Source organism: Aphelocoma coerulescens, chromosome 4A (genome assembly GCF_041296385.1).
Source record: "Aphelocoma coerulescens isolate FSJ_1873_10779 chromosome 4A, UR_Acoe_1.0, whole genome shotgun sequence".
NCBI lineage: Eukaryota > Metazoa > Chordata > Aves > Passeriformes > Corvidae > Aphelocoma > Aphelocoma coerulescens.
The window spans coordinates 11,475,759-11,489,245 of NC_091018.1; the positions used below are offsets into that span (position 1 = coordinate 11,475,759).

Here is a 13,487-nt window from a genome sequence, read left to right on the forward strand (position 1 = left end):
GAGAAGATGAGGAAAAGAACAGAACATTACTTGATAAATTTTGAGAGTTTCTTCTTTTAGTAACTATTCTGATAATTGCTAATGATAACACAAAGCAAAGCAACTTATTGATAACATGGTAGCTTCTTGCCACTTCCCACCCACTCATCCCCCATGTAGTTTGTGTAATATTTTGAGACAATTCTCACACATCCACAAGTCTCATGAAAAGGTAAAACAGAAACCAGAGGAATGCTGCAATAATTTTTCTTGCCCTTCTCTTTGTTGCAGTAACACTTAGGGCGAGCATTAAAGATCAATAATAAGCACAAAACCAGAAATACTGAAGAGAACTGCATGATCCTGGCCTTAAGGTAATGTTCTAATCTCTTTCCCTGTGGTGTCAGAGAACTACCATTTACTGTCTGTCTGCAGTCTTTTACCAGCTATGGTTCTGTATTACCATCAGTTTCTTCTGTATTGTCAACTACTGAAAGCAATTCACTCCTATGGGAAGACAGACTATGGAACACTGGCCAGGGAAGCAAAACTTCTAAAGCAGTTTTAAAAAAGCACATCATTACAGGAAGTGAGCAGCTGGAAAAGGAGTAGAAAACTCCATAAAAGAATGCAAGGCAGATATTACAATAAACAAACAAAAAACCCACCACACATACCCACATTAAAATCAGACCCATAGAGAAAACATCAGCAACAAAAATGTGAGAAAGAAGACCCTAAAGAGATTGAAAACCAGTGATGCAGCAGGGTAGAAGTGGAGGCAACAGACCAGCCAGATCAGCCTGGACCTTAGCAGCCAAGACTCTCAGCCAAAGAACAAGCTACAGTAAAAAATTTGTCCAGGGAATGTGGATGAGTGGAAAACTCAAAATTCTCATATATTGAAACACATAAGGAATTGGGAAAAAAATACTGATAGCAGCAAATACTGATTAGAGTAAAAAAGGGTTAGAGGTAACAAGCAAGAAATTGTCAAATGTCCTTTGTCCCAAAGTTTGAAACCTAGCTCCTTAGCCATACTATTCTCTGCTATTAGTGAAAGGATGGCATTTGGCTACACACTAGTTTAAAGGAAAGGGGGAAAAGAAAAATAAATAGAAAAAGGCAGACAGATACACTAGTTTCAGTTATTCAAGTAGTGCAAGAAGCAGCTAATTCAAGTCTTCTGGTTATTACAAAATGATGATACAAGGACACAGAATTAAACAGTATGAAAAAAACAAAGTGCAAATTTATCATTCAGATGTATAAAACCAAGGCTGCACGTGCAAACTTAATGAGGTGCCTCTCTTCACAGGCAACCACAGCACAGCACATGCCTCACTCCTTCCATACACAGAACACACAGGATCTGTGGTGACCAGACCAGCAAAAGAACTTTCTGAAATTTGTTGAAAAACACAGACTTGGAGCAAGACAAAAACTGCAAGCAGTTAAAGCAGGAAAACATGAGAGAACAGCTTTGGATCAACATTACAACATAAAAATCCAGAAGTTATCACCAGAAAAAGACGTGCACATCTGCTCAGCTGGCAGAGAGTGATTTGATGCCACTCGCCTTTAGATTTCTGGACAATTAGCATAAGCTCCATTTCACTAACAGTGACTGTACAGACAAAAATATTTATAGAACAGATTCTGAGGAGAAAGGATCTACCTACCAGTAAGTCAACTTTTATTTAAAATATTTAAGAATATCACTAAGTCACTGATTCCATTAGCTAACATCCAACATTCTTACAAGCTAGCTCCTTAAACTACTCTTGGCAGATCAACTTCCACTGCTTTTAATAGGCAAACTTCTGGAAACTATAACAGAACAAAGCAGAACGAAAAGACATTAACAAGTGAGGTACAGACACACTGAGGAAGAATCAACACATGCTTTGTAAGGAGAAGTCATGCTTTACAGATTTAATGAAATTTCCTTAAGAAGCAGATACGCAAAACATTAATTTCTCCAAATCTATTGCAATGCAGACAAGAAGGGAACCCAACTTACCTAATATGCAGAATACATCAGCAAGGATAGAAGGCATGTCTTCTCGGAATTCCTAAGAAACAAAAAGATCCCATTTAACGCATACAGAAATTCCAATATGCATGCTTAGAAAATTTTTGCATTATATAAAACAACACTTCATCATAAAGTTCAAATTAATTAATAATACATCTTATTTCTATTATTCATAATTCATATTAATAATGAATATGCTTAATTATTGACTAATATCTAATACAAGTGTTGTACTAATTATTGATATGTCATGAAACCCCATAACCTTGAAATGTAATTTAAGTGTAATTCGTGACCAGGGACAAAACCCCCTGGTTATTCCCTCCAACTCTTTAGCCCAAGGGAACACCCTGTGTAAGGAGCAGCAGCCCGGAGAGTGACCTGCAGCTCCTCAGGCACCAAACAGATTACTATTTCTTACAGCAACCAAAGGTGCAACATCTCACACACCACCCCAATAGCAAGGTGCCCTACAGTCTTGCCTTCCCCCAACACCAATGCTCAAGTTCAAAAAAGCTAAAACAGTTAAACTAGATTATTGCAACACATTTTTCCTTAGTGTTCCATACAGCAACTTACCAAAAATAAGAAATCATTTCTAGAAGATTTTTTAATGTATTTTTCCTAGTTTGCTTTTTTAAGAAACAGTGATATTTGGTGAGCTTGGAAGAGGAAATTACTCTTTTCCCTATTTTCTCTACTTATTCAAAGCATTTTAAGAAAAACCTTTCTCAAACAAAAAATAAGTGTAATGCATTATTTCAAAGGCCATCACAGAACTTGGACATCCCAACCGTAAAATGGCACGCACACTGTCACATTGTTATAAAAACCAGTAGGTGGCATCACAGATGTGCTGCATGAGCAAGTGACATTTGTTTCTTGCATTTATTAAAAACTTCAGTCTTCATGTGCCCTTAAAAAATGGCTTAATTTTTAATTTATGCTGAAATGAACACATCTATTCCTCACCATGAAAAATAGAGGGAAAAAAATGAAACCCTGTCAGTCTACATATATATCAAGTACACACAAATGAAGAAAAAGAACTAGACAAGAATGACTTTTTAGACACATAAAAGAAAAATCTCTTGAATATTCTCCTGCTTAGATTTCATATGGACTTTTATAAGAAAGATTTTAGTAAGTATGCAATTATTACAAATATATACTTACTATGACATCACCAAGAACATTAGAAGCTTGATCATGCTTTAAGTTTCCTCTGACAACGTGGTAAGCAAGCTCGTACAAAGCCTGCTGGATATCTGTTGAAAGACAGGAGATGATTAAGGAACATATTAGCTAATCCTTTATCTAACTGCTAAAGCAATGTTTACTTGCTGTAGACTTCAGACAATGGACAAGTAAAGGGGATATGTTTCCCTTACAAATAAAGGGGATTACTTTGTTATCACTGATAGATTAAAATCAATCATCAATATCTAAGATTTCACACAAGCATAAAGTGAGCAATGATCCACCTTCTCTAGAGAAGGAATAACAGTAAAATGGGAAGAAAAATTACCATCCTGCATACAGTAACTTGAGTGTTGACAGTTGGCTTAACAAAGACACCTTTACCTTGTAATTCACACAAATATCATATTATACATACAAAGAAAACATTCCAGTACTTTCCTAGTCATGTCTCATCAGATATGCTCTCAAAAACCATTTAGCTAGAAGAAAGTAAAATTTAATTGGAGAAAAAATGCTTGATTAGGATTATTTTTTATTTCATTTTTTAAGGAAAGTCTCCTATAACTCAAGAATGTAACCTTACAAATGCTTGTAATAAGCTGAAGCACTAAACAGAGGCATTCCACTTGAGAAAAACCTTGCAGTGTTAAACATGGTGGTTGTAAAACCAGCTATGAAAAACTTGTGAGGTTCTTAAATAAGAGACAAAAAATGTTGTGTTTTTACTATATGAAAAATAACAAACCCCCATGCTTTCACCGTGCACTTTTACCACATGGTTTGCTCAATAAACTATATTCACTAACAAGTTATACAGATCTTAATGCCTTAAACCAAGTACTCAATAATGTGGTGACTACAAACCACTGTGGGTGAATTAAAACAATTTATTTTTTAAATAGATAATTTCACACTTGCACACATTAGGATTCATATATTTAACTTCTATTTTAACATCTAGTTGTATGCCGAGTTTGCAAAGTGGAATTCCATTTTCTACAGCACAGATCAAATACTGGGCAATGCTGCCACAACTCACTGCAAAGAAATCTCTGGATGTCCGAAAGCAATCCTTGTAGTGGATGTTTGTATTTGTAGGATTCACCCTCAGCAGGCACTAATGGTCACCATACATGAATGATGACCACCATACATGAATGATGCACATACATGCAAAGGTACCATAATCAACTGTTTCCAGGCCTTTTTTTTTTTATTTAATTAAAATCAACACACACAACAACAAACCATACAACTTACCTCTGAAACCCACATCATGGTTTTTGTTTTCACTGAGAGCACGACACAGCTGCACACTAAAATAAAACAAATATTAAAAAAAAAAAACAAAACATTAGATATTGGCATACACACACAAATGTTTTGGGGTTCTTTTTTTGGTTGATGCTCTGGCTAAAACAGCTTTAGATTTGGGCAGTTTAAATGGATGACTACATTTTAATTTTTCCAAAGTAAACCCTAATTCAGAGAACTTAAACAGCAAAGAAACACAAGACTCCCAATAGATCTTATACACACATACATACTCTTCCTAACATTACACCTCCTTGAGAAAAGTAAGAACATGAGGCAACGTGAAAGCATGGAAGTACTAGCAATAACCTACTGTCATTATCCAATAAGGAAATGCTTCTCATAGAATTACTATGACTATGGTAGTTTTCAAACTCTTGCCTGTAAAAAACTTCTAACATTAAACTATTTGCATGATTTCCTCATGCAATGTTTTACCAAGAGTAAGACAGAATTTTTCTTTATTCTAGTCCCTAAAAGAATTCACTCTAGGAAGCAAAAACCTGTCATGTTGCAATGTCACTGCTTGCTCCCAGGGCTCCCTCAACCAAACAGCCATATGCAAAAAGCACTCTAACTACTGTGCAGACTGTTACATGGCACAAATTAAGTTTTCTGTGTTATAAAATAAATGCTTAAAAAGCAGGCTTCTTCACTACACTGACAGCTCAGAACTGGACATACTTCCAAGACATAAGGATCTTCCCTCTTCTCTATCACTACTGTCACCCCAGTGTGAGGTTTCAAAAGCAGTTTCATATTTAAAAGTGACAGTATTTTTAAAAGGGTAGTTATTTACCTTTATTATAACAGACACCAGGGAATATTTCAAGAACTTTTGTCACATTTGCACATTTTCAACCAAAAGTTCACATATTTTTCAAAGTATCTTTCACGTGCAGAAACTGAGGAAGGTATCAGAGCTATGCCTCATTCCTACATAAGATGGCAAGATTACAGTTTGCTGTGGGAGCCATTTTAAGCTGGTTCAAATAAGGCAGATATGTACAATTATTAGAGGCTTATCACAAAAAATAAACAGTAAAAAATAGTTCTGTAGCAATCCATTACTCATTCTATTTGCATCCTATATAGATTATCACTTCTCTAGCAGGACTAAACAGCTATTCTAGCCATCAAAGGATTATAATTAGCAAATATAAGGTATATACACCCTTTGAAGACAACTGGAAACTACAGAGTTTCACACATAATGTTATCAATAGAAACAAAAAAGCTCAGCAAAAAGCAAAGGTATGGCTAAGATGTTCCAAATGCTATAAGAGAAGGCAATATTCTGGTTATTCTGGAATAACAGGGGAATATTTTATTTTTCATGAATGGTAAGTAAATATTTTTTTAAAGAATATATTTTTCCCCCAGCTGTCCCCAAAGAGTGTATAAATTCAATAAAAATCAATTTTCTGAAATTTTAATTAGTCCTTCATAGAGAAGGTACCCTATAAGCAGTCATTTCTAAGTTCTGTATACAAATAACAGTAAAGTGAAACATCAGATTCCAAAAAAACCTATCTGAGATACACACTTTGACCTTTATGTCCTAAGATAGTATCCTCAACCAGGTTACAAGAGCAACAACCCTGTCTGCTTGGACTGATGAGTTCATTTAAGTACACCTTAATACAAAACCAGAGTTTCAACCTCTTGCCATTCCCTTTCCAGCAGTATCAAAATAGTATTAACAACTTCACATTACTTTAAGACACAAATCTGTTTGATCAATATAGTAAGAAACTCTAAGATGAATCTGCAAAACAACATGCTTAATATCTGCAATTAGAACCCCCTGAATTTTTAAATTGGAGAAAAACAAAAGAAGGCAAAAATATTTCTTTTTATGCTTCTTTTCTAGAGGCACTCTCTCAAAGGAAGACCACCTTTCCTGTAGGTGCTGCCAGGTAGCACAGCTGCACTGATTTAATGGTTTGTTGCTGCAGAAATGGGACACATTCACCAACACTTCCTCCCTTCTCAGCACACAGTGTTAGCCCTCCCATCAGTTACATCAGTGCAACTGACAAACCTGGCAGAAAACTGGTCAAAACCCAAGTCTTCAGCCACGTCTGCAAGTTGAAGCACTTACCAGGAGGCCATAGAGGCACCCTGGTGACTGAAGACAAGGCAGAAGCCCTCCTTTCCAGTAACAACAAGCTGAGAGATTAGCTCATCTAGTCTCAGCTGAGTGCATAAAATTAAAACAGTTGCATCTTCACAAGAAAAGAAATATCAATGTGGTACAATCTGGTAAGTGTTCATTTGACACTTATTACTCTGACCTGGTAGCTCATTGCTGCCAGCTTAGGATCGAGAACTTCCCTGCTCTACTAAAACCTACATCACTTAATCTGAAAGTAAAACTGTGTAGTGCATGTAGGATACAATTAAAAAAAAAGGATAACCTAAAAAGCAGAAGTCTTTTAAAAAAAACACACAGAATCACTTTTGAAAACCACGGTTTCAAAATTAAATTTATTTTGGACTATGATGGGATAGATTTGCTTAAAACACAAATTCTGAAGCAGTGTGAACAAGTTTGCATGGCAGAGGCAGCACCGGAACTGAGGCCTCCCAACTCATACAGCACATCCTATAACCTCCATTTCACTCCCACACGTGGATTAAAGCAGTAATTATCACAAAGTGCATGTGCCTGCTAGTATTTAAGTATATGCATAATTCAACTGATGTAGTTCTTTAGTTGAGATAAAGTACAATCAATTGCATTTTGCAGTCAGGATGGCACAGCTACAACTAAAATCTTTTCCTGATTCTCAGCCCTTCACTTACATGAGCAATGTTACAGTGTTGAGTTGGAGTAACAAAGAAGTTCAAAGTGCCTGAAAGATCCAGTCTCAAAATTTCACATTCACAGAATGTTAAGCTTCTTCAGTTTATCTTGAGTCTTAACATATTGCATAAACTGCCAGGCAAGTACTTTATTAAAGCCCTCCATCCATGCTAAATGCTCCTTGATGTGTTGAATCTCTCACAAAACAAGGTAAGGTACCAGTTCTTATCTGTGTTATAAATGTCCATGTGGGCTGCAGTCATAGACCAGCAACTTTTTGTGGAAAACACAACTATCTTCCTACAAGGACAGTACACACAAATTAGTCTACAGGGAGTCCAGACTGAGCAGCATAAGTAGTCACCCTCAGACTTCATCTGTACACCAGTATCTGGCAGTAGGAAATAAATGAACATAATTTAGTAAACTGTACTTAGAGAATGATCTGAACAAAAAAGTGACAGGTAAGATGACTACATCCTGACCAATGTAGTTTTGGCAGGTACACACACTTGAAACTACTACATTTATGTATTTGTATTAGATACTATTACACACCAGTAGCTTGATTAATTAAATTCAAAGCTTGTACAGTTTTGAACAATGTCTTGGAAGCAAATGGTCGCTGCTGCATTACTAATTAACATTATGACACCCTAGACACACAAAATCCTTACCTTCTGACTTCTGGATAGTACGGTTAAATCATTACAAGTTGATCACATGATCAAAAATATCACACCATTCAAAAAAAATAGAATAATTATCTTAAGCATCCATTATTAATCCCAGTAGAAACTGAAATGCCAAATTAAAACAAACTATCTACTTCTCTCAATATAGTTTCATATTCCCCCAAAACACAGAAATGTGCTTTCGTTTAGATAACTACTAACTGCCAAAATAGTATCTCAACTGATCTGGTCAGATCATGTAAGCCATTTAATGCTCCAGCAGGTACATATTTTTTTCCATAAGAACTAGTCTTTTCTACTAATTATGAAGGGTTTTTATCCCCTTAAAAAGCCTACAAAAACCTTAGAAATTTTTGTAAATCTTCTATTTGTTAGTAACATCCATTCTGCTCTTCCACAGTATCCTTCCCCTTCCCACTTTTCCAACATCATTATAATGCATTGTCTTAACTTTGAACCACAAAGCCCAAGAGTGAACTTAAGCCTAGAACTAATTTTTATTCTTGGGCAGACTGGCATTAGATAAATAATTCAATAAAAGTAAGTAGCGTCATTGCATTCTATTCCCTTTTTACTTTAACAACATTTCGTGTGTTTCATTCTGAAATGATAGCATCCTAGCTCTGTTTTCCTCTAGTAAATCAGGAGATAGGAAGTTTTGGAAAAAGAAACACAAAGTTACACACTGAAGACTCTCCCAATAAAGTCGGCTTCCTAAAAAGTTCTCTAAATATTCCCTACAGGTATATACCCTAAACTCTATAAAGTAAGTTCATGCATATTCCTCAGATTTATAAAGCTACCACTGCAAAACCAGACAACTGTTATCCAGACACAATTACACTTCTTTTAAAACATATGGCCTCATCTGCAAACTGCTCCTTAAGTCGTGCCTGGAAAAGCATTTCAGCAGTATTCCAGATGAAGTCCAAGTACCACAAATACAGGAATTTAGCTAATAATTTTGTTTTATTGGTCCCACAGCAGATGAACACCTTCTTCCCATCAGAACTCAGCAGAAGTTCTGCACTGAGGGGAGAAAAGAAGCATAAGAGGTTTTATCATGGTCAAAAGCTGAGGTAACTTGCCTCTTACAAAGCTCAGAGTGCTGAGAATTCAGTGTGAACAGTGCAGTTGCCATTATATGATCAGCTATGAAATGTCTGTCCTCGTGCAAACTCCACACAACCTCTCAACATGTTCAACTTGCATACTAACATGATAATGGTTCTAGCATAATTCAAACCAAAAATTACATGGCTATAAAGGGGGCCCCCTTCACTACAAAATGGAGGCTCTGGAGAGAACAGTGTTTTGTGCAGGGATTCTCTATATTCTCTAATTTCCAACCCACTGCCTTTTCCTTCATGCACAAGGAATATTCATTGCCAAGCTGCACAACCTTTCGAAAAAGAACAGAACAAAATACTAAAATGAGCGCTTATCAAGAAGTGTTTCTCTAAGTGAACCCTTCAACACCCATATTTAAAACTGCAGGATTTTTTACTTACAACAAAAAACAGAAGCACATGGAAGAATTAAAATAAGAGTGCATAAAAAACATATAGTTAATGCAGAGGACACCCCGTGTCCAAACTAACAGAGTAACATGAAATGGCCAAACTGGTGAATTACCCCCTGTATTCCTGAAACACAACATTTAGTGAACATGCCACAGAAACAGGCCCAGGATAGAAAGCTCCTGGCACACCTGGATTAATTTGGGAGGCTGCAACCGGACCCCTCCGCGCACAAAGATTACTTTGTAGGATAGAACAAGCATGACTACCTGATCATATTTTGCCTTGGTCAAAGAATACGGGGCCAGTCCCCTCGGAATCGGTAAAAAGGTGGGAACAGGGGCTGAGGCCTTTGCCAGGAAGGTCAGTACCGTAGAGTCAGCAACATAGGAACGCTTCAGGGTCCGTATTACGCCGGGGGCCGGCTGAAGATGAGACCGACCCCCAACAAATGTGGCCCAGAGGCTGGAAGGGGGCGCTCGGGGCGCCGGGAAAGCTGGGCCGTGCTACGGGGGCCGACTGTCGGCGGAGGGCGGCAGCACCCGCCGACGGTTGGGTGGCCCAGGCCCTCCTCCCGACCACGGTTTCGACCCTACGCCCCGCAGCAAGGACGCAGCCCCGACCGACGTCCTCTCCGCCGTCCCCCGCCTCCCTCCCGCAGGCCGCAGCGCCCCATCCCTCCCCGCGGCGAGGCCCCGCACTCACAACTCGCTCTTGCCGCCTTTCTCCCAGTTCTTTATCCACTCGGCCGGGAGCAGCGCCGCCATCTTCCCCGTGTAGCGCCGAGGGCCCGGATGGAGCAGCGGCGGCGCCGGGTCAGAGGGGACGGACGGGCCGCGAGAAACCGCGGGACGCGGCCGCGCCGTGCGGGGAGGCGGCGAGGCGGACTGCGCCTGTGCGCGGGGGCCGCGGGGCGGTGCCACGGCCGCGCCTGTGCGTTAGAACCGCGGGGCGGGGCGGGGCGCGGTGCCTCGCGCGCGTGCGCGTTAAAGCCCGGGGGTGTGCGGGGCGCCGCGTGTGCGCGTTGGAGCCGAGTGTGTGCGGTGTGCGGGGAGCCGCGTGTGCGCGTTGGAGCCGAGTGTGTGCGGGGCACTGCGTGTGCGCGTTGGAGCCGAGTGTGTGCGGTGTGCGGGGAGCCGCGTGTGCGCGTTGGAGCCGAGTGTGTGCGGGGCACCGCGTGTGCGCGTTGGAGCCGAGTGTGTGCGGTGTGCCGCGCGTGTTTGCGCGTTGGAGCCGAGTGTGTGCGGTGTGCCGCGCCGCGTGTGCGCGGTGTGCCGCGCGTGTTTGCGCGTTGGAGCCGAGTGTGTGCGGTGTGCCGCGCCGCGTGTGCGCGGTGTGCCGCGCGTGTTTGCGCGTTGGAGCCGAGTGTGTGCGGTGGAACCGAGGTGTGGGGCGGGGTGCCCCGCGTGCCGCGTGGGTGCGTTAGTACCGCGGGGCGCTCCGCGCGCACGTGCGTTGCGGCCGTGGGGCGCGATGTCCTGCGCGTGTGCGTTGAGCGCCGCCAGCCCCGAGTATGGCGGGAGGTGCGAGATGTCTGCTCGCAAATGGCGAGAACGGTAAATCGTTTCGATAAATAAACAGTTTAAAAAGGGTTTGTGTAAAACTTACTCTGACACATCTGAATGGTCTCTCCGACATGAGCGCTTCGGACACGCTATTGTATGGATGTCGTCTTCCGAGTGTTACCCCTAATGCTTGTGCCTATTTTACTACGTGTCGCTCATCTCCATTAAGTTTCTGCAAGTTGTTCTGTGTTCACTGCAGTTGCTAATTGGGATATAAGGGTTAAAGTACTCCATTTGGTCAGGCAGCACATGTTTTTAGTCTTTCCAGACATTCCTCTTCAAGTCTTTTTTTCACTTATGTTCTCAGTCTCGTACGTGCTTCCTCCTCTACTGAAGTGTAAATTGTTTCACAAATACAATGAAACTTCAAGAAATGGGGAATTTGAACTAAAATCAGAAGGGGAGGCCTCAGTGCCCCTGTGCCTGTAGCGGTGCCAGCACTTCTGTGCTCTCTGCCTTGGGCTGTGTTCTCCACACTGAACTGAAACGTACAGCTTGCAAGCCCTTGGGGTAAGAGTGTTTTCCACTCACAAAATAGCTCTGATCAGAAAATCTAGCATTTTAGGAAATTTATATAACTCTGCCTGAGAGAGGGAATAGTGTTGTTTCAATTATTATTCACAGCCAGCGCCTGCAAGCTGTATATAGCACAGAAGGCTGGTGTTCTTGGGCCCTATGTACACCTTCTACAAAGGGACCTATTACAGCCCCTAAACTTTGCACTAAATACAAGTAATAAAGGAGGCAGATTCTCTGTTTCTCATACTTACATTTTAAATTAGATACAGACCACGTTCCAGGCATACCATATGCAGTGTGATAGAAGATACACTCAGTTTACAAGTGCCTAACGTATTTATGATAGGTTATTTAAAAAAATACGCATATATATATTTAAAACATATGTATGGATGGTAAGAGGCACAGAATTGCAGACCTAAGGAGTAATATAAGAGGGTATTATAAGCAAGTACAATAACTAGAAGATAAACTTAAGAGACTCTTAAACAGAAAACAAGAATCTAGCAAAAGATATTAGGTGCAAGGATATATGTAGGAGTAGCTGTGTAAGGTCTGAATGTAAAAATATCAGATTTTGCCTTCATGTACCAAGTTTACTTAAGGAATTTAACCACTTCTTTCTTGAAGTATATTGGTAACAGACTGGAACAGGCTGAAAATAAAAGATAGTACATGCTATGTAGAAATACATGTGACAGAAACAATTTTAAAATCTACTCTGAGAAGAGTCGGATTCCACAACATTTCTATGGTACTATACAAAATATTTAATGGTAGGATTTATATAAAACATACTCTAGTTAATTAATATGCATGATATATATGACATATAACCTCTAAAACATAGACAGTCATGCATTTTAATAAAGTTATGTAGGCAAAGCAAAATATTTTAAAAATAAGTATGTACCAATTCCTCTTCAGAATAATATGTTATTGACACAGAGTAGTCTTTGTTCCAGGCTATAAAGTCATATTCAGTTTTGACTTATCCTTGCTTTTGTGGTGGACATCTTTATGTAGTGAAGCATCTTTCTCGGTACCACCTGATGTTAGCTGAATTGTGAGGAATTCCTAGGTTAAAAAATAAGATTTATATTTTAGTTTTATAAAACAGCTTTTATAGTTTAATCTTCATCTTTTCATGAGGCTTTTGTGTGCTAGAAAAAGCATTCTGGGCATTTTAAGATTCATATAAATGAGTAAGAGAACCTTGTTAAAAGCCAGGACAGCTTTGTGTTTCCTTCTGTTATTTCTATAGGTTGACATTTACCTTTCTAAATAATGGAATAAAATAAAATTTTGAAAAGAAGGAAAAATGATGCCTGCAAAGGCAGGATATGTCACAGCACAGTCTTAAGTCACCTACTGTGCTTCCTGCCTGAATAAAGAAGTACTCTGAAGGCTTTGTCCCAGCTACATTAAAGGAAATGCCTGTGTCACCACTATGGTAACAGCTGGATAGCAGCGGGAAGTTATTTAACTGAACAGTAAATACAAGGTTTTCAAGAGTGTAGTACATTATCCAGCAAATAAATAGCTAGAAAAATATCAGTGGTAATTGGATCTTCTAAAACTGTATTTATTCTTGTTTTTTTAAATAAACACTACAGACATCCATTGGGAGAGCTGGAAATGTACAAAAGCAGAAGAAATAAAACATCCAACAGCTCATTTCCTTTGTATTAACCTGCTCCATGGAATTTATGTGACAGGGCATAACTTTATTATCTGCTCTGAGGGTTAAACAATTGAGTGCTTTACTTTTTCTGCACAGACAATAATGACTTTTTGGAATAAAATGTCTTTTATTATTTGGCTTTTGTATTATGTCCATGTAAG

The 13,487-nt window shown here is 39.5% G+C and overlaps 1 protein-coding gene across 4 annotated transcripts in view; it reads right to left on the reverse strand.

The window, feature by feature from the left end:
* Positions 1 to 10,456, reverse strand: part of THOC2 (THO complex subunit 2) — a 50,415-nt gene extending 39,959 nt beyond the window's left edge. For all 4 annotated transcript variants that reach the window (XM_069015334.1, XM_069015333.1, XM_069015332.1 and 1 more), the window contains exons 1-4: positions 10,264 to 10,456; positions 4,481 to 4,536; positions 3,194 to 3,285; positions 2,003 to 2,054 (exon numbers count right to left, since the gene is read on the reverse strand). In XM_069015334.1, the coding sequence (XP_068871435.1) occupies positions 2,003 to 2,054; positions 3,194 to 3,285; positions 4,481 to 4,536; positions 10,264 to 10,325 (262 nt within the window). In that variant the 5' untranslated portion in view covers positions 10,326 to 10,456. The remainder of the gene's footprint in view (positions 1 to 2,002; positions 2,055 to 3,193; positions 3,286 to 4,480; positions 4,537 to 10,263) is intronic.
* Positions 10,457 to 13,487: the final 3,031 nt, after the last annotated feature.